The sequence below is a fragment of the Fukomys damarensis genome, unplaced genomic scaffold (genome assembly GCF_012274545.1).
Source record: "Fukomys damarensis isolate Sample0158 unplaced genomic scaffold, DMR_v1.0_HiC HiC_scaffold_20, whole genome shotgun sequence".
In the NCBI taxonomy this organism is placed as follows: Eukaryota; Metazoa; Chordata; class Mammalia; order Rodentia; family Bathyergidae; genus Fukomys; species Fukomys damarensis.
This window is the reverse complement of record NW_022900932.1, coordinates 8,902,147-8,919,338: the sequence shown is the minus strand read 5'-3', so window position 1 is coordinate 8,919,338 and position 17,192 is coordinate 8,902,147. Positions and strand designations below refer to the sequence as shown.

The 17,192-nt window shown below is 53.6% G+C and overlaps 3 protein-coding genes across 7 annotated transcripts in view; 2 read left to right on the top strand and 1 right to left on the bottom strand.

Moving 5' to 3' along the window:
* Positions 1-780: 780 nt before the first annotated feature.
* On the bottom strand, positions 781-12,841 carry Klc4 (kinesin light chain 4). Of its 4 annotated transcripts, none has more exons than XM_033766443.1 (17): positions 12,201-12,573; positions 11,920-11,958; positions 10,989-11,271; positions 9,677-9,907; positions 8,474-8,555; positions 7,740-7,959; positions 7,205-7,292; positions 5,531-5,632; positions 5,177-5,350; positions 4,785-4,884; positions 4,618-4,688; positions 4,419-4,489; positions 3,988-4,096; positions 3,219-3,356; positions 2,497-2,612; positions 2,020-2,080; positions 781-1,215 (listed from the first exon to the last, which is right to left on the bottom strand). In XM_033766443.1, the coding sequence occupies exons 1-17, from the start codon at positions 12,287-12,289 to the stop codon at positions 1,165-1,167; spliced, it is 2,025 nt and encodes a 674-aa protein (XP_033622334.1). In that variant the 5' UTR covers positions 12,290-12,573; the 3' UTR covers positions 781-1,164. The 4 variants fall into 4 exon arrangements, with proteins under 4 accessions (XP_033622334.1, XP_010615952.2, XP_010615954.1 ...); XM_010617650.3 differs by having other exon boundaries at positions 4,636-4,688; XM_010617652.3 differs by lacking the exons at positions 11,920-11,958; positions 12,201-12,573 and adding an exon at positions 12,754-12,841.
* A 116-nt stretch (positions 12,842-12,957) lies between these two features.
* On the top strand, positions 12,958-16,466 carry Mrpl2 (mitochondrial ribosomal protein L2). The gene is made up of 7 exons (XM_010617648.3): positions 12,958-13,177; positions 14,538-14,706; positions 14,999-15,140; positions 15,252-15,367; positions 15,441-15,551; positions 15,842-15,915; positions 16,232-16,466. Exons 1-7 carry the CDS (start codon positions 13,082-13,084, stop codon positions 16,442-16,444), a joined length of 921 nt encoding a protein of 306 aa, XP_010615950.1. The 5' UTR covers positions 12,958-13,081; the 3' UTR covers positions 16,445-16,466.
* Positions 16,467-16,657: 191 nt separating this feature from the next.
* The window catches only part of Cul7 (cullin 7), a 14,293-nt gene continuing 13,758 nt past the window's right edge, over positions 16,658-17,192 (top strand). Inside the window, exon 1 of one of the 2 annotated variants that reach the window (XM_010617645.3) lies at positions 16,658-17,016. The gene's annotated coding sequence lies outside the window, so the exon portion shown is untranslated. The remainder of the gene's footprint in view (positions 17,017-17,192) is intronic. The other variant, XM_010617646.3, reaches the window with a different exon arrangement.

Sequence of the window (17,192 nt, the reverse complement as noted above, 5' to 3'; positions counted from 1 at the left end):
GCAGGGCACGGCCAAGTCTCCAGCTGCAGGAGGCCCAGCACAGCCCCGGTTCCAGGCACCCTCCACCCCCAGCGCCACCACCCCCACATTCTTTCTTTGTTGTGAAAGCAGCAAGGGGTGTAGGAGGCGGGTCAGGAGGAGTCAAGCTTGGAAGATGGGCCCCAGCTGCTGCTCAGGCCTCCGGGACACACAGAGGGGATGGATAGGGCCTTGTCCCCCCTCCGACTCGGAGAGGCCCCCAGGCCTGGTAGACCTCCCCCTCCTAGCAGCTGGGGGAGGAGGGGCAGCCGCTGAGGGCCTCACAGGCAGAAGTGGCGCCAGGACTCCAGGGTCCTGCCACATGGCCACCACATGTCCCTGACAACCCAGCCCACAGCACCTTCCCTCTGGGATGTGGGCCTCCTGCCCCATCCCCCAACGCCTCCTCCAGGCCCCACTGGGGAGAGAGCTAGGGACTAGCACCCCTCCTGTTACCCCCATCCATCATGGCCACTCGCCCTTTTCTGTTTTTTTAATTTTAATTTAATTTTATTTGTTTGAGACAGTGTCTTACCATGTAGCTCAAGCTGGTCTTGAACTCACCATAATCCTCCTGCCTCAGTCCCCAGAGTGCTGGGATTACAGGAGCGTGCCATGAAGCCCAGCACCCCTCGCCCTTTTGGGAAGGGCTGTGACAACCCTCTCAAATCAGGACACAGCAGCAGAAAGTTTACCTGATTCTTTTATTTGAAATGTGAGGGCCAGGATTTAGCTCAGTGGTGCCATCACCTGCCTTGCAAGCACAGGTCCCGAGTTCAATTCCCGGTACCAAAAAAAAAAAAAAAGAAATGTGAAATATGTGGACCTGAAGTGAGACAGCCCAGGGGGAGGGGAGGCAGGGGGCAAGGAGGCCCCGATGAGGTGGCATGGCCAGCCACAAACCCTCCTGCAGCAAAGCCAGCAGCAAGCTGCATCTTGTCCACTGTGGGCGCTTCCAAGCGAGCTACAAGAGGACCCCAGAGTGGGGTGTCCTGAGGGTCCTTCCTAAGGGGTTCCTGAGGAGGGGCCAAGACCCTGCAGGCAGCAGCAGGCTTTGGGTCACTGTCCCACCCTGGGGTGAGGAGTCCAAGAGGTGGGAATGCTGTGGGGCTGTGAAGGACCGGCAGCCCTGGGCAGGGGTGGACGTCAGCTGCTTGAAGAGAGGTCCATGGTGCTGGCACTGAGGCCCCGGGACACCTGAAAGAGATGCCACCACCTTGTCACACAGGGTCCACAACCTCCTGAAATCCACTCACCCCAGGCACCACCTGTCTCTGAGCTAGGATTGTGCCTACAGCCTCAACCCCAAGCTGGGGCCCTGCCAACCCTTCCTAGGGTTCCCAGAAAGCCACTTGGTAGAGGAGAAACTGCCAGGAAGAGGCACATGGATTCTGGCATATACGCTCAATGACAACTGGTCGTTTGCCACTAACATGTCATCACTGTCTTCTCTAGTGAGGATTATTTAACATATCTTCTTTTTCCCTTTTCTTTTTTTTGGGGTACTGGGGATCGAACTTGGGTCCTTGCGCTTGCAAGGCAGGCGGCGGAACTGCTGAGCTAAATCCCCAGCCCTTTTTCCCTTTTCAATGGCACTAAGTTCCCAAGGGGAGGAGTATAATGGCTGCACGAGAAAGAACAATTAGTTATCTTCATATCATTCTTGAATTTTTTTGTTTGTTTTGGTTTTTTGAGACAGGGTGTCACCATGTAGTCCAGGCTGGCCTTGAACTCAGTGGTGACCCTCCTGCCTCAGCCTCCCACATGCTGAGATTACAGGCCACCATACCTGGCCATTCTTGAATTATTTATACTTCCGAAGTACCAGTTTAGGGAATATCAATTCCTGTCTTTCTCCCGATTCAACTTCCTTGCTACTGTGTCTCGCCTGAAGCTGCCCCTTGGTGGTCACCCCACACACACCAGTGGTCTGCCTGGGTCATCCTCACTGCCAGGCCCCTCCTTCTTCCCTGACGCCATGGGGTAGGCTCAGGCTCTCACCTGGAGGGGTGCACTGGGTTGGTTCAGGTAGTTCAAGGAGGCTGCCCGCTTCATGTTGCTGCTACAATGGAAAAGGAGAGGGCTGGGGATTTAGCTCAGTGATTCGGTGGCCTGCCTTGCAAGTGCAAGGACCCGAGTTCAATCCCCAGTACCAAAAAAAAAAAAGAGAGAAAAGGAGAACTGAGGACCCTTCCTTCTCTCAAGTGGTCCTCCCACTGTGGGCCCTTTTGTGCTGCTACACCAGGGTGCAGACCAGTGCCTCCTCACTTCACCTGGCACCCACACACTCTTACCTGCATCAGGCACCAGCATCTCCCCATGGGATGGGCCCTTTATCCCCACCCAGGCGGTTGTTCTGCCCAGGCTCACTCTCCATGACCGGCCCACTGACCTCTGTCATGCCTCTCTCCAGAGTTTGGGACCAGAGTGGGGTTTCCTGAGGGTCCTTCCTAAGGGGGTGTTCGACCCACTGTGTACCTGGAGGCCCGAGGTTCGTTCCCCTGCAGCTTCCGCACCAAGAGCTCACTACTTCTGCGGAGCACATCTCGGATCTTGCCCAGAGAGCCACTCCTCTGTAGGGTCCCACTGCCATCCTGGCAGACAGGGATGAGGAACAGAAGCTAAATGCATCCTCAGAATGCTTCTGAGCCCACTCCTGCCATTTATTCTGCACACCTCCCCCACCGCCAGTGATTGAAAATAAGAGCCCTGCAGTGATGCACATCTGCAATCCCAGCTACTCAGGAGGCTGAGGCAGGAAGATCAAGCTTAAGGCCCTTTCTCAAAAAAGCGGGGAGGGAGCTTGGGATGTATATAGCTCAGTACAAAGCCCTGGGTTCAATCCTAAGTACAGGAAACACACACACACACACACACTCCCAAATGGTGGTGAACACCTGTAATCCAAGCACTCAGAAAGCTGTGAGGTCAGAAGTCTGCACTACAGTGAGTTCAAAACCAATCCAAACTATATAGCAACACTCTACCTTGAAAATCAAACAATCCCCCCCCAAAAAAAAAAACAAGAAAGGAAAACAGAAGAATGGCCCTGGCAAAAGCTGGCTCCTTGAAACAGGCCAGAAGGGACAAGCTAACTGGATGGGGACCCAGGCCCCTGCGCCCATATGTTCTAAAGGGCAAGCTCCACATTGCCACCAGCAGGAGCAGTAGGCGAGACCAGGACATGGGACCACGCTTACCCCTGACCACTCCACAGCCACGGAAGCCTCTTCACCTCCGTCAAATTTCACACTGTCTCCAGGGCCCTCCTGGGAAGTCCTCCTGTCACCCTCCCCAAGCAACTCTGCCACCTTGGTCTGGCTGATAGGGTCAGTGCCCTGGAAGGAAAAGGAAGACACTGGGAATTCTACTCCCTAACTCCACAGGACAGGGCTTCTACTTTTTCTCCTTTGGCCACTACAAGGAAAACATCTTCCCTCTTGAGTTTAGCCCACAGGATAGGCTGTGTGCCCACCCCCCATCAAACTCAAGACCTTGTGATTGCAAGACAGATGCACTGTCACTGAGTTAAATCCCCAGCCCATCACCTGTTCTGCTTGGAGTGCATTCCCTAGAGATGCATGTGTATCTCTAGCCACGGCCCACATGGAATTGATCTCATGATTTGCTTCTTGGGTCGAGAACCCCAGTTTGTGAACCTGGCTTAGGGCTCACCTCTGCCTTACTCCCTACTCCCTGCTCCCATACCATCCCTGTCCCCATGTCCCTCCGTGGAAAGTGAAGTTTACCCTTGAGACTCCCATTTATGGAAGGGATCTTGAACCTGGTGTCTTACACAAAAGGGTAATTTGGGGCAGGAACACACTTACAGCAACCAGGACACAAGGCTGCCTCACCTTCCCCTCCCTCCTCATCAGCCTCTCCTTCAACCTTAGGACACTCACAAGGATCCTCCGCAGTTCCGTCCCCAGAGCCCTTCCCGCACCTCCTTTCCCTGGGGCCTCTGACCTGCTTCCGGGAACGCAGGGCGCACTCTTCCAGGGTTTCAGCTGCCTCCAGCTTTCCCTGGCGCCTGTACAGAGCTCCAAGGTTTCTCAGAGTGGTGTTCACTGTGGGGCTGCCGCAAGGAGGTCAGGGAAGGGAGAATGGGTTCAGAGAAGGAAACAGGAGAGGAGCGAGGGAAGAGGGGTGAGGTGGTACACAGCTATGATCCTAGCACTTGGGAGGCTGTGGCAGAGGGATCCCAACAAGTTGGAGGTCAGCCTGGGCTACATAGTGGGTTCAAGCCCAGCCTGAACTATATAGGGAGACCATGCCTCAAAAAACAAACAAACAAAAAAAAGGAAAGCAAACAGGAGAGAGGGAGCACGGTGAGCACAGGTAGGTCAGGCGGAGGATGGATCAAGGTCTGGGTGAGGCCTTCCAGGCAGAGAGCTCACCTGCTCACTTTGCAGGCCTTGTACCAGCCTCCGTACTCAGCATAGGGTGTGCTGCCCTCACGGTGCTGGCTCTGTGTGGAGGGGGAGCCCAAGGTGAGTGGACAGAGGTACTGGGGATGGGCTGGGGGTTCCCTGCATCAGGACTGGGTGGAAGGTAAGGGCTGGGCTACAGCAGGGAGCATGACGAGGCCACACTTGCCTTGAGGCCCCCACTCACTCTGCTCATTTCCTCCCGCTCCTCTGCATGCATCCAGATGGGCTTGTGATCATCTGGGGATGAGATGCGGGATGGGGAGCTGCTCAGTATGGGGAGCCAGGACCCAGAGTGCTCCAGGGCTGGCTCCCAGGAAGTGCTCCCACACTCACCATCCACAGACCCGAACTCCTGCACGTGTGCTCGGGTCAGGATGTCCTTGTACAGGGTCTCCGCCTCAGCGTACTTGCCCTGCTTCAGGTAACAGGAAGCCTGCAGACACACCACAGGATGGAGGGGACAGGTCTTCTTCACCAGACACAGGGGGCTCCACTCCCCCGGACTCCGCTCACACATCTCTTTCCACCTGCAGGGTCCTTGCCACCCACTCCTACCATTCTACGGAACCTCCACTGCTAGACAAGGATCCCTCGTCCCAAAGGAACCCAGAGATAGGTGCCAAGATGAAACATGGAGTGGACCGAATTCAGTCCATCAAGTTGCCCACCCTGGGGGCCCAAGTGGCCTTTCCCCTCTTTTCATCTCTTGCCCCTTCTTCCCTTACCAGGTTGTTCTTGGTCCGAGCCACATTCGGGTTGTCTGGCCCCAGCTGCCCCTCATAGATGGCCAGTGCACGCTGGTAATAGCGCTCTACCGCCTCATACTTGCCCTGGTTTTGGCACAATAGGGCCAAGTTGTTCAGCTGCTTTGCCACATCTGGATGGTCAGTGCCCAGGACCTGAGAAGGAGCAAAGGAACAAATAATAAGCAGGGGTGATTGTGTGTGTGCCACGGGGAGCAGAAGCACCACAACCAGGCAGGCATGAGGGGTCCGAGAGAAAGCAGTGAGGGACAAGTGCAAGCCAGAAGTGAGGCATGGTGGGGGAACCCCAGGCACTGGAAGAGAGGGAGCAGCTACCTTCTCTCGAATCTCCAGCGCTCGCTGGCACAGCGGCTCTGCCTCCTTGTATTTGCCCCTTTTGCCATACAGCACAGCCAGATTGTTGAGTGTGGCCGCCACCTGCAGAGGGAGGGAGGCCTGTCCCCATCAGACAGTGGTGGAGAATCCTAAGGTTTCCTACCCTGCACATCCTGAGTCTTGGACTCAGGCACCCTAACCAGAGGCTGGAGGTGGGCAAGCCCATGAGGGTGGTGTCATCCTCTGGGGGATTTTTAGAAACTTCCAAAGGTTTGTTCCCATAAAGATTGAGGGTATAGTGCCAGGCATGGTGATGCATGCCTGTAATCCCAGCACTCACGAGGCTGAGGCAGGAGGATCACTGTGAGTTCGAGACCAGCCTGGGCTACATGGTGAGTTCCAGATCAGTCTCAACTACACAGTAAGACCCTGTCTCAAAAAAAAAAAAAAGGATTGAGGGTATAGTGCCAGGCATGGTGATGCATGCCTGTAATCCCAGCACTCACGAGGCTGAGGCAGGAGGATCACTGTGAGTTCGAGACCAGCCTGGGCTACATGGTGAGTTCCAGATCAGTCTCAACTACACAGTAAGACCCTGTCTCAAAAAAAAAAAAAAGGATTGAGGGTATAGTTGCTGCCAGGGAGGCAAACACTACAGATGTTCTGCATGTGTGGAATAGCTCAGCCCTGCCAACTTCATGATGTCCTGCCAGACATTCAGATACCTACGCTTTGCTGTTTGGAGAAGACTGAGGTAGGCGCTACGTGTTTCCTGGGATACAGCTTCGCTCCCTAGCACACATCCTTTTCCAGACAATGATGTTCATACACGAAGCTCATTTTCAAAAGATCTTATTTATCTTAACATAGCATTCTTACTTAAGCTTCTCTTCTTTCTCTTACATACAAATGAACCTGGGCTGTGACTACTTACGGTAACCCTGGAGTTTAAGTGGGTGTGTACTCAAATCCTCCTCCATTAATCTAGACTATTTATGTGGATGGCTTACTGGGCTTACTTCTAAACATGGAGTGACTTGCTGTATATCAGATTACTTTGTCATGTCTTCTAGGACAGCTGTACTCGATATAGCTACTACCCTATTTTTATATTATTATGTTTGATTACATATGTTATGAATGAATGACTTTCATAATTTTCCTTTATATTAATAAAAGCATGATACTGACATTTTTTGGAATCAGATATGTAGACAGAATGTATTACCTATGAATTAAATTTTAGTAAAATATTGATTTGAAAAAGTTATTGAGTCTCAGAGAATTGAGAGTCATTGGGCTTACTGGACAGCAACCCCTAGTGAGTTTTTTGGGGTTTTTCTTGTTTGCAATACCAGGGATTGAACTCAGTACATTGCACTTGCAACACAGGCATGGTGCCACTGAGCTAAATCCCCAGCTCCAGTGAGTTTTAAGCTAGGCACAGTGATTCACACCTATAATTCCAGCACTCAGGAGGCTGAATCAGGAGGATCACAAGTTCAAGGCCATCTTGGGCTACATAGTAAGACCAAATCTCAAACAAAAGAGAAAGGAAAAGTGTTCTCATGCCTCCTTCCTAAGTACCCCTAGTGAGGGGACTGAGGGTAGTAGATGGAATTGCTAAAGAGACCGCAAGATTTCTGTGGGGATGGAGAGGCCAGTAATACTGACAGCAGGGTGGTCCCGGCCCAGTGTGCTCTCCCGGATGCTGAGGGCGTCATTCAGCAGGTGGGCAGCTTCCTTGTACTTATTTTGGTCCCTGGAAAAAAACAAAAGTGACAGGAGTTACCCTGAACACTGTGCCCACCTTGTCTCCTTCTCTCACTCCCGCTGGGAGGACTAAGGTCCATTTACAGACTGGACACCCCTGCAGTCCGGAAGCCTGTGTGGGCCGCTAGAGGGCGTTGCAGACACTTGGCCAACAGGCTGTGGAGGGCTGCACTCCCAAGAGGAAGCCATGAGTGAAACAGGAAACAGAGGCTGAGGGACAGGACAGAGACACTCACCAGAAGAGAGGAAAAGCAGACAGCCTGCAAGATGGGCATTGTCTGGGGCTTGTGTATGGAAAAAAGGAGCATGTGGTACACTAGCAGGCACCCTAGTGGGGTAGATCTGGGGGAAAGAACCTAGTGTAGAGAGGCTTGGAAACCAGAGGGGACCACAGTGGGAAGAGCGGTGCTGTGTGAATGGAGAGGGCAGTGCTTACCGATATACCAAAGCCAAGATGTTGAGCATGGTAGCGACATCAGGGTGGCCACGGCCAGATGTGCGCTCCAGGTCTTCAAGTGCCTGCTTGCAGAGCGGCACGGCCACCTCGTAGCGCCCCTGGGCTGCATACTGGATCACAAGGTTGTGCAGCGTCCGAAGCCGTGCGGGGATCTCATAGCCACCCTGCTGGGCTGCTGCAGCACCCTGGCCCCGAGACACTAAGGCAGCCCAGGGTGGGGACAGGAGGCAAACTTAGGGGACTCCTCCTCTCCCCATGGCCATCTGCCCTCCCCATAGCCTGCTCCTTATTTAGCTGACACCCCAACCAAGCTCCTCCACTCCAATCCTTTTTTGTTGTTGTTGTACGTTACTGTGGGGTTTATTGAGACAGGATCTGGCTTTGTAGCTCAGGCTCACCTTGAACTCACTGTGTAGCCCAGGCTGGCCTCAAACTCATGCCGAACCTTCTGCCTCAGACCCCCAAGTGCTGGGATTACAGGTGTGCGCCACCACCACCTGTATAATCTCACCAAGACCTGTATAATTTTCATTTGTTTTTGCAGGGCCTGACACATATCAAGTGTTTAATGTTAAGGAGGAAGCGGGAGGCAGAGGGAATCAAAGCAGGAGCCTGGTCCCTTCCCTATCTCCACAGGAAGTGGACAGGAAGTGAGCTTCCTGGTGAGACCTCCCGCTGTTCTTCTCCACGCCCCATCCCCAAGGCAGACTCACAGCCATTGCTGGGGTCCTCCTCTTCCTCATTGGGGAAGAGGTCATCCAGGGAGTCCTTAGTGGCATCACCTTCCTTGTCCTCCTGGAAGTGAAGAGCAGGATGCCAGGCCCTAGTGGGCTCTCAGAGGCGCCTCTGAGCCACAAAATCACACACAGATGGGCAAAGACCCTTGTTCCTGCCTCTGTCCCTGAGAAAGGCCACATCTGGCTTAGCCCCCTCAGGCCTCTCATTTGTAAAAGTCAGAAACATTGAGGTAGGATCTTAGGACTTCACACCCAGAAAGTTCCCTTCCTTACCACCCTCGCTGTCCAGCCTCCCCCTCCCTCTGGCTCAACTCCTGCAATTACAGCCACGTACTAATCCCTGTGTGTTTTCACTGATTATACGTCTGACCCGTCTGTCCTGAGGAAGAGAGCATGTCTGAACTTCCTGACACGTACCCAAAGTGTCCAGCTCAGCCTCGTGCCCATCATCGGCCCCTGCCTGCTTTGGACTCAGTAACCAGCCTTCTCTGTCTACCCCATTCCATACTAGAAAAATGTGCTTTTCCCAGTAGGAATGCAGCCTCCTACTAAAGCCTCCAGCTTCCAGCCTCCAGCCTCCTACCAGCTTCACTGCTGTGCACCAAGCAAACCACTCCCTCACTCTCCCTGGCCCAGACCAGTGCTTCGACCTGGGAAGCACCTCTTCGCCCTCATCATCCTTCAAAATCCATCAACTCCGAATGCAGGAACTACAGGCATGCACCACGCCTAGCTATTCTCAAGGTCCTTTACATCTCCTCTGCACGCTTTCACTGCACAAGGCACAGAGAGACATATATCATTGTAAATGCCTGCTCAATGAGCCTTGAATTTCATCCACTTTGAGAGCAAATGTTAGGAAGGTCTCATGCAACTTGGGCTATGCTTTATCTGACTGGAGGACTCAGGATTTGGGATTGGAGTGTCCAGTGCTTGTCTCTTCCCACTCACAAACCTATGACCCCTAGAACATGCACGGCCTTCCCATTCACCAATGCAGTACACAATGACTGGCACCATTAAATGCTGGCTGATTGAAGACTAGTTCCTCCCTTGCTGACAGGACTGGAAAAGGAACTCTCCCAGGTGGGCACCGACTGGGCACTGTTGCTGGCTCCTCAGGATGAGGGGCAACTGCCCCCGATCATGGGCCCACCTGTCAGGCCCATGCCTGCTCACCGTGGCATGCCCATCCTCGTCGTACTGCCGCAGCTGTCCCAGGAACTCCAGGTGTTTCTTTTCCTCCTCCAGCTGAGCCACGGCCTGTTCACTGCGCTGCAACCGCTGCTGCGTGCCCGCCAGCTCATCCCGGAGCCACTGGTTCTCCTGGCACAGCCGCCGCACCTGAGCCCGCAGCTTCTGTTTCTCCGACTCCACTGTGCTTAGGTGGCTGGCGAGGGCCAGCATCACCTAGATAAGCGCAACCTGTGAGCTCAGGCCTCCTGATGGAGTGTTCAGGGACAAGCAGAAAGGAAGCCTCCTAGGAGGGGCCCGCTTGACAGGGCATAGAGGAGCCAGTGGGCAGGAGTACGGAGCAGGAGCTCTCCCCTCGAAATACACCCTGAATCCAATCTCTCTCCACCTTGTTGCCATTAGCCTAGGCTAGGCCACCAACTCCCACCTGAATAACCATAATAGCCTCCCAGATGGCCTCCCTGTTCTGCCCAAATTGCCCCTAGAGTCTACTCTCAGCTTGGCAGCCAGATGACGGTAAGAGACCAACCACATTCCTTCTAAAAACATTCCAACTGTTTCTATCTCACAGTAAAAGCAAAGTCGCTCTGATGGCCTGCAAGTTCCACATCGTCTGTCCATCATCACCTCTCCAAATCCCGCTATTCTTCAGACTTGATTTTCTACTGTGTTTTCCTCTCATCCACTCTACTGCAGCTGCACTGGTCCCTTGCTGTCCAGGTTCCGAGTCACCTCTTTGCACTTGCTGTTCTCCCTCTCTGCTCAGACACGGTCTCCCTACTTACTGCATGAATCATTCTCTCACCTTCAAATCTTGCTCAAACATCACCTTTTCAGTGCTCTTCCCTGCCTTATTTATTTTTGGTCCTGGGGATGGAACCACATCTCATGTTTACCACTAAGCAACAACCCTGACCCTTTTTATTTTTTATTCTGAGACATTAGTCTTACTAAGTTGCCCAGGCAGATCTCGAACTTATGATCTTCCTGCATCACTTTCTCAGGCAGCTAGGATTATAGGTGTGCAACTATAACTCTGGCATGCTAAGTTATTTACTTGTGTACTGTATGTCTCTCCCAGCTAAAATATCAGCCCCGGGATGGCAAAGATTTTCATTACTGTATTTGCTGGTGTTTCCCCAGTATACAGAGGAGATCCTGGTACATACAGAGGCTTAATAGGCATTTACAAATGCAAGCATATAGGACAAGGTGATTCCCAGCAACCCTGAACCTCCAATCAGACAACTGCTCCTCCGTGCACTCTGGAGCACCTGGAACTGCCCTCCTCTCTCACCTGGGCCTCACTCAGCCCCAGCTCGATGTTTTCCATAGATCGGCGCAGCTGGCGGGCCTTCTCATGCACCAGCCCTTCCTCGTGGCCTCCCTGCTGCAGACACTCAATGGTGTGGGAGAGGCTTTGCAGAACGGCCTGGTGCTCACTGTGAAGGGCCTCCAGCCCTTGGCTCACCAGCCGGGTGCTCCCCAAGATCTCCTCTTGGCTGAGCCGGTGACCTGCGGGCTCATCCCGCTGCCCCAACACCAGGCCCGACATCTTGGATGGAGGAAACTTGCCAGGGCTGGGGAAAAACAACAAGAGTTCATCTTGAGTAAAGATGAACCAGAGAGGCTGAACATCTTGGTTGGAGGAGATTTAGGTGAAGGTACACAAGTATGGGGGACGCCGTGACTCAATGAGAGAGAGAGAGAGAGAGAGAGACAGAGACAGAGACAGAGACACAGATAGAGACACAGAGAGGAAGAGAGAGGGAGACTATAACACCAAATGCAAAAAGATGAAAGAGAGGAACTGACTTGGAGGAAAGTCCATAGAAGGAGCAAAGGTGCTAGCAGAGGGATTGAAGACTTAGGCACAAACAGACAGAACAGGAGAATTTTGGGTTAGAGAAAGGAAGCAGAGGGTGAGAACACTAGAGATTACCCAGAAACTCTGGGAGAGATGCAAAAGGGCACAGGGTTAAAGTAGACAGGAGAGATCCAGAAAACAGAAGGACAGGGTTCAAAGTTAAATCAGGGAAGAGAGGGAAAAGGAGAAAACAGGTGCCTTCCTCACAAGACCCAAAGGAGAAGGTTCCAGAAGGTTCAAAGTCTTCACCCTTTGTCCCCTTTCCCATAACCTTCAGGATGCACTTCCCAGCCCCTGGGACACCACCTGCCTTCCCACTTCCTCAAAAGGGCCTTGCGCCTAGCCTTTGAAGTCCTCTTACCTGTGTACAGAGCAGAGCCCTTGGCTACAGCGCTCAGGCCTGGCCGGGAAGAAATTCTACTCAGAAGGATCTGCTCTGCCCAAAGTCCAGAAGTCCGTCCGTCCCACCCCTTCTCTAGCCACTTCAGCCACCCAGAAGACCTGGCACAGAGCCCCACCCAGGACAAACACCCTCCTTCCTGCCTACAGGTCGTCAGACGACCAATGTCCCTCCTCCTTCCCCACCCAAGGCCTGGGGATCTACTTTCTCCCAAAAAGGAAGACACAGATTTAATCAGAGACCTGCGGGCCAGGGGCGTGTTTGAGACCGGGTGAAGAGGAGACCCGGTCACTCCTCGCCCGGTTACTTCCACGGCTTTGTCTGTCACCATCGCTTATAACATGTTCTGGGAGGAATCACCTTAGGGTGCCTCCCAGGGGCCTCCTGGTCCCGAGAAGAATGGGAGAACTGCTGAGAGCCTCGCCTCTGTCCTAGGGACAGGGGCAGCAGGTCGCCCGCACTTGGGCTGCGAACCGGCCCCAGGGCCTAGGGTGGGGCCAGGGTGACAGACAAGAGGGAGCCAAGGGACCGAGTGTGGATGGAGGTCCGAGGTCTGCGTTGCTGGCCGGAATCAGATACCGCGAGGTCAACTCTGGTCCGCGCGCAGGGGGCGGGGCGGGCCGTCTGTCTGTCCGTCTGGACGTCGGGGGGCGGGGAAGAATCACGGGGGGCGGAGTTTTGAATCGGAGTTTCGTGAGGTTCATCGGAGAGGGGCTTGTTCATATATCTGGGAGTGCAGGAATAAGAGATGGCCAAGACTATTCCTCTGCCCCAGCGGTACCCTCAAAGACTCACCTGCAATCTCTCGGTCTGGCTGCCGCCTTTGCCGGTACTGCCCCTTTAAATCCATCATGGCTGCCGCTCGAGGCAATTGTTTTGACGGCTTTCGGGGGCGGGGCCGGTTCCTCATTCACGAGACCTCAGGATGCGCGAGGATTGGTTCTGAACACGCTCTGGAAGGACCAGAGGCATTTCTTCCGCGCGGCCTCCAGTTCTCTGTCCGGCTTCTTTTACGTCATTAGAAAGAGACTGTGTCAGACCAGTGACGTTACATAGGAGCGCCGGGCAGCCTGGCTCGCATTGGGAGTAGCGAGCTGAGCTCTGAGGTTTCTATCTACCCCCCATGTCCCTGTGGTCTCTGACCCGCGCTTTGGGCTCTTTGAGCCTGGCGCCCCCGGCCTTTACTGCACCCGCCCCTCGTCTGCTCCCTGCCGCCCAGGTAATCCGCATTACCCAACGAGGAGGCCGTACCTGTTTGGGCTGCCGGAGAGTGGGCAGGAGGGGATGGGAAACGGGTTGCGAGCGAGTCTGATCCGGTCACGCAGGCCCGGGACCTCGGATAAATCACTTTCGGCCTCAGCTTTCTCCTTTATCAAAGAGCTGTCTCATAAGGCGAGATTCTTTGGATGAGATCCAGGAGTGCAAGTGTTTTTCAGGTCACCGATTGTACAGGTTGTTGAGTGCTTATGCTTAAGAAGAGATGCGTAATAGACTTTTCAGTTACGGTCCGGCGCGATGGCGCACGCCTGTGACCCCAGCACTTGGGAGGCTTGGGCAGGAGGATTGCCACGAGCTCAAGGCTAGCCTGGGCTACATGGTGAATTCTAGGCCAGCCTGAACTGCATAGCAAGACCCTGTTTCAAAAAAACAAAACCAAACAAAAAGCATTTCAAATATGTAAATGAACTCCTTTCAACCTCTCTATAAGATAGTTGTTAGCATTCCCATTTTACAGGCGAGAAAACCAATGAACAGTCCAAGGTCATACACCAACTATGAGAGCTTGGAGCTAGGGAGTCTGGCTTTAGAGGCTGCCTACCCCTCTTGGTGATGGGAATTGAAACCAGGGCCTAAGAACTAGCAGAGCTAAGCGCTGCACTACTGCTGAGCTACTTAACCCCCTGCCCAACCTGTGCTTTTAACCATTATGATACCTACAAGGATGCCGTTGGTTATTGCTGAGATTAGAGAATCCAGGACAAGATTCCAAGAACTGGGGGTCTCAGGAGAGGGTTTCCCAGTTCCCTAGTGGGCAACTGGCTAATTACAGAAAGATAAGTCAGTGCTCCTCTGGGGTTCTGAGGCTCATTATGTTAGAGTTTGGCATGTATAAGTTGCAAACCAAACTAATCTACTCTACTCTAAGAAACCAACAAGGAATCCAGCAAGGAACAAGACAGAAATGGTCCTTCTCCATTCATATATGGGAAATTCCAAGAACAACACCGAGGGCAAAAGGCCTCAGTGTTGACAGTGGTATTTGGTTACTGGTTCTAGAGAAAACTGTAGGAACAAAAGCTTCCAGAGGAGGAGATTTTCAGCTAAAGGTGAAAGGAGATGACCAAGGTGAGAACATCCCATTGAAGAAGTACTTGAGAGGTGAGACACTCAAACAAGGAGAGGTGCTGAACTGTAACACCTGCATAAACACTGAACTGATATTTGTACAAGCTATGGAGAGTGGAGGTTTTGGACAGCTGGTCTGGGACACTTCTAGGAAGTCTGTGCCCTTTCCTTGATTCTCTGAGGCTTCTCCTTCAATTAGTTTTCAAATGAATTCGATTTCTTTGTATTTCTAGGTGATGAGCAATGCTCACCTCGAACTTCCCTCTACCTTAATGTCGCTCCCTTGCCGCCCACTCCTTACTTCTGTGGCCCTTAATGCCAAGTCTGTGTCCTGGAAGAGTCATACCAAGTACACGATTACACCAGTGAAGATGAAGAAGTCTGGGGGTCGTGACCACACAGGTGGGAGCAAGGTCAAGGAGACATCCAGTAAAGAGAAAAACATGTTGGGCCCCTAAACCTGTGTAATAACACACTTATGCTTTGTAAGGTGGCTGAGGTACGTAGTTAAGCACTTATTAAGGGGTTTCTTCTGCATGCGGAACCAGAGACAAAACAACAGACAAATGACCATACATAGGAAATGCCATGACAATTTCACCTTTCCAAAATTTATCAGTCAAAAGTATTAGAGTTCCCGATGCTGGGAGTTGAACCAGTCTAAACTGGATCATATCCTCTGTCTCTACCATAGGCCGCATCACAGTCCATGGTATTGGTGGGGGCCATAAGCACAATTACCACATGATTGACTTTCTGCGCTTCCGGCCAGAGGAGGAGGCCAAGCCAGGACCCTTTGAAGAGAAGGTTATCAAAGTCCGCTACGATCCCTGTAGGCAAGTTTGGGACGTGGGAAGATGATAGTGTGGTGTAAATGTCTGCTCTGTAGCATCTCAGAAGATGTGAGGGCTTCCTGGATGCTCCACTCACGTATCCATCCTGAACAGGTCAGCTGACATAGCTCTGGTTGCTGGTGGCAGCCGGAAACGTTGGATCATTGCCACAGAGAACATGAAGGCAGGAGATATGATCCTGAACTCTAACCAGATAGGGCGAATGGCAGGTGAGAAGTGAATGTTGGCTGTGTGGGCTGGAGGCTGCAAAGGTTCGAGAGCTGATGAAATCCTGTCTTCTAGTTGCTGCTCGGGAAGGGGATGCACATCCTCTTGGGGCTCTGCCTGTGGGGACCCTCATCAACAATGTGGAAAGTGAACCGGGCCGAGGAGCCCAGTATATCCGAGCCGCAGGTATGGGGAAAGGAGTACTCTGGGTCCCACAGTATGGAAGGCTAAGGGGGCCTAACATCACAGTTCTCAGAACCAATGGGCCCACATCTGGTCTGCCTGCAGAGGAAAGGAAGGAACAAAGAGCACGGGGATGAATGCATGCTGTGTTTTGACCTTAAAAATGGCAGACATTCTTATTGTATCTGTCTCTGAGGGGCAAGGCAAGGGCAGCCTATGGGATGTGGTCCCCCAGGGAAGCCTGCTCCTCCTCCTCTATTGGCGGGTGGCAAAACTGTTCCTCCCTTCCCCAGGGACGTGTGGTGTGCTGCTGAGGAAGGTGAATGGGACAGTCATTATCCAACTGCCCTCGAAGAGGCAGATGCAGGTGTGTGGGGTGCAGGTGGGGGGGATTCTGCGTCTGTAGCTACAGGTGTGCTAGGATGCTGGAAACTTCCTCCAACTGGGTCTGTCCTTTGCTACATGCCTAAGCACACTTCATCACAATGCCACCAGAATGGAATAAGGAACAACGCCTTCCATTTTCAACTACCCAGTTCCTACTTAGGCTCAGCTGTATTGTACCTTCCCAACTATCTCCCCGAGTGTGACAACTTCGCAGTCACACTGGCACCATTGCCAGGCCCCCCATTTCCCCACCTGCCCTGGATCTTGCATTTCTCCCCCTCCTCTTTGTCTGGCAGGTGCTGGAGACGTGCGTGGCTACAGTGGGCCGAGTATCCAACGTCGATCATGACCAGCGGGTCATTGGCAAAGCGGGTCGGAACCGCTGGCTGGGCAAGAGGCCTAACAGCGGGCTGTGGCACCGCAAGGGGGGCTGGGCTGGTCGCAAGATTCGGCCACTGCCCCCTATGAAGAGTTATGTGAAGTTGCCCACCGCTGCCGCCCAAAGGTGATACCCCTGAACTATAATAAAAGACTCCATTTTTATGTACTGTTTTTTGTTTGCTTTTGGAAGGGGTATAGACTGGTCGCGGATAAAAGGAGCACACAAGGCGGGGAGAGAGGAAAGGGCAGTGGGGTGCGGGGGACACAAACGACCTCCAAACTTCCGGCTCTGATTTAGGAAAGTGGGAAGGTACTTCCGGCGACGGGAATGAGGACTGAGAGGAAGAGGAAAGGGCGGTGCCGAGGAGGAGGAGGAGCCCGTCTCGCCGAGGTGGCAGCCTGCTCCGCCCTGCGCTCCTGGCCCCCTGCTTTCCGCTGGGCCAGGCGGAAATGAGCCGTGGGACAGGGGGTGGAGCCCCTAAGCTGGGCCTAGCGCGGGAAAGGACCAGGGACCCCCTGTCCCCAAGGCCGCCCGCTCGGCACAGTGACCCTGCCAGGGCCAGCTTCGCGAGCCACACCCCCGTCCGCTCCGGGGAGCACGCCCCCTCACGTTCGGCCCCGCCCATCACGACCCCTTTGGGGCCCAACGACCGCCAGCTTCTCCTCGGTCTGCAGTGTGCGTCCCCGGCGTGGAAGACAGGTTCGCCTTCGAACCCGTGCACTTGTGAGGTGGCCAGAGCCCCGCCCCGGTCTCGGCGCCCACTGCACCTCGCGCCCCCTTGCCCACCGCCCCAGGGTTCTGCATCAGCCCATCCTCCCATCCTGTACCCCACCCCCACCCCTACCCCTGCTCCCCAGTGCATCCTTCGCAGGCTC

Bases quoted from the DNA above. Each gene is read 5' to 3' on its own strand.
- Mrpl2 (XM_010617648.3), top strand. From the start codon at position 13,082: ATGTCCCTGTGGTCTCTGACCCGCGCTTTGGGCTCTTTGAGCCTGGCG. The intron at 15,368-15,440 runs GTGAGAAGTGAA...CCTGTCTTCTAG, and splicing joins CCAGATAGGGCGAATGGCAG to TTGCTGCTCGGGAAGGGGAT. The intron at 15,552-15,841 runs GTATGGGGAAAG...TCCCTTCCCCAG, and splicing joins CCAGTATATCCGAGCCGCAG to GGACGTGTGGTGTGCTGCTG.
- Klc4 (XM_033766443.1), bottom strand. From the start codon at position 12,289: ATGGTGACAGACAAAGCCGTGGAAGTAACCGGGCGAGGAGTGACCGGG. The intron at 4,885-5,176 runs GTAAGGGAAGAA...GTGTGTCTGCAG, and splicing joins CTCGGACCAAGAACAACCTG to GCTTCCTGTTACCTGAAGCA. The intron at 4,689-4,784 runs GTGAGTGTGGGA...TCTCATCCCCAG, and splicing joins GGAGTTCGGGTCTGTGGATG to ATGATCACAAGCCCATCTGG.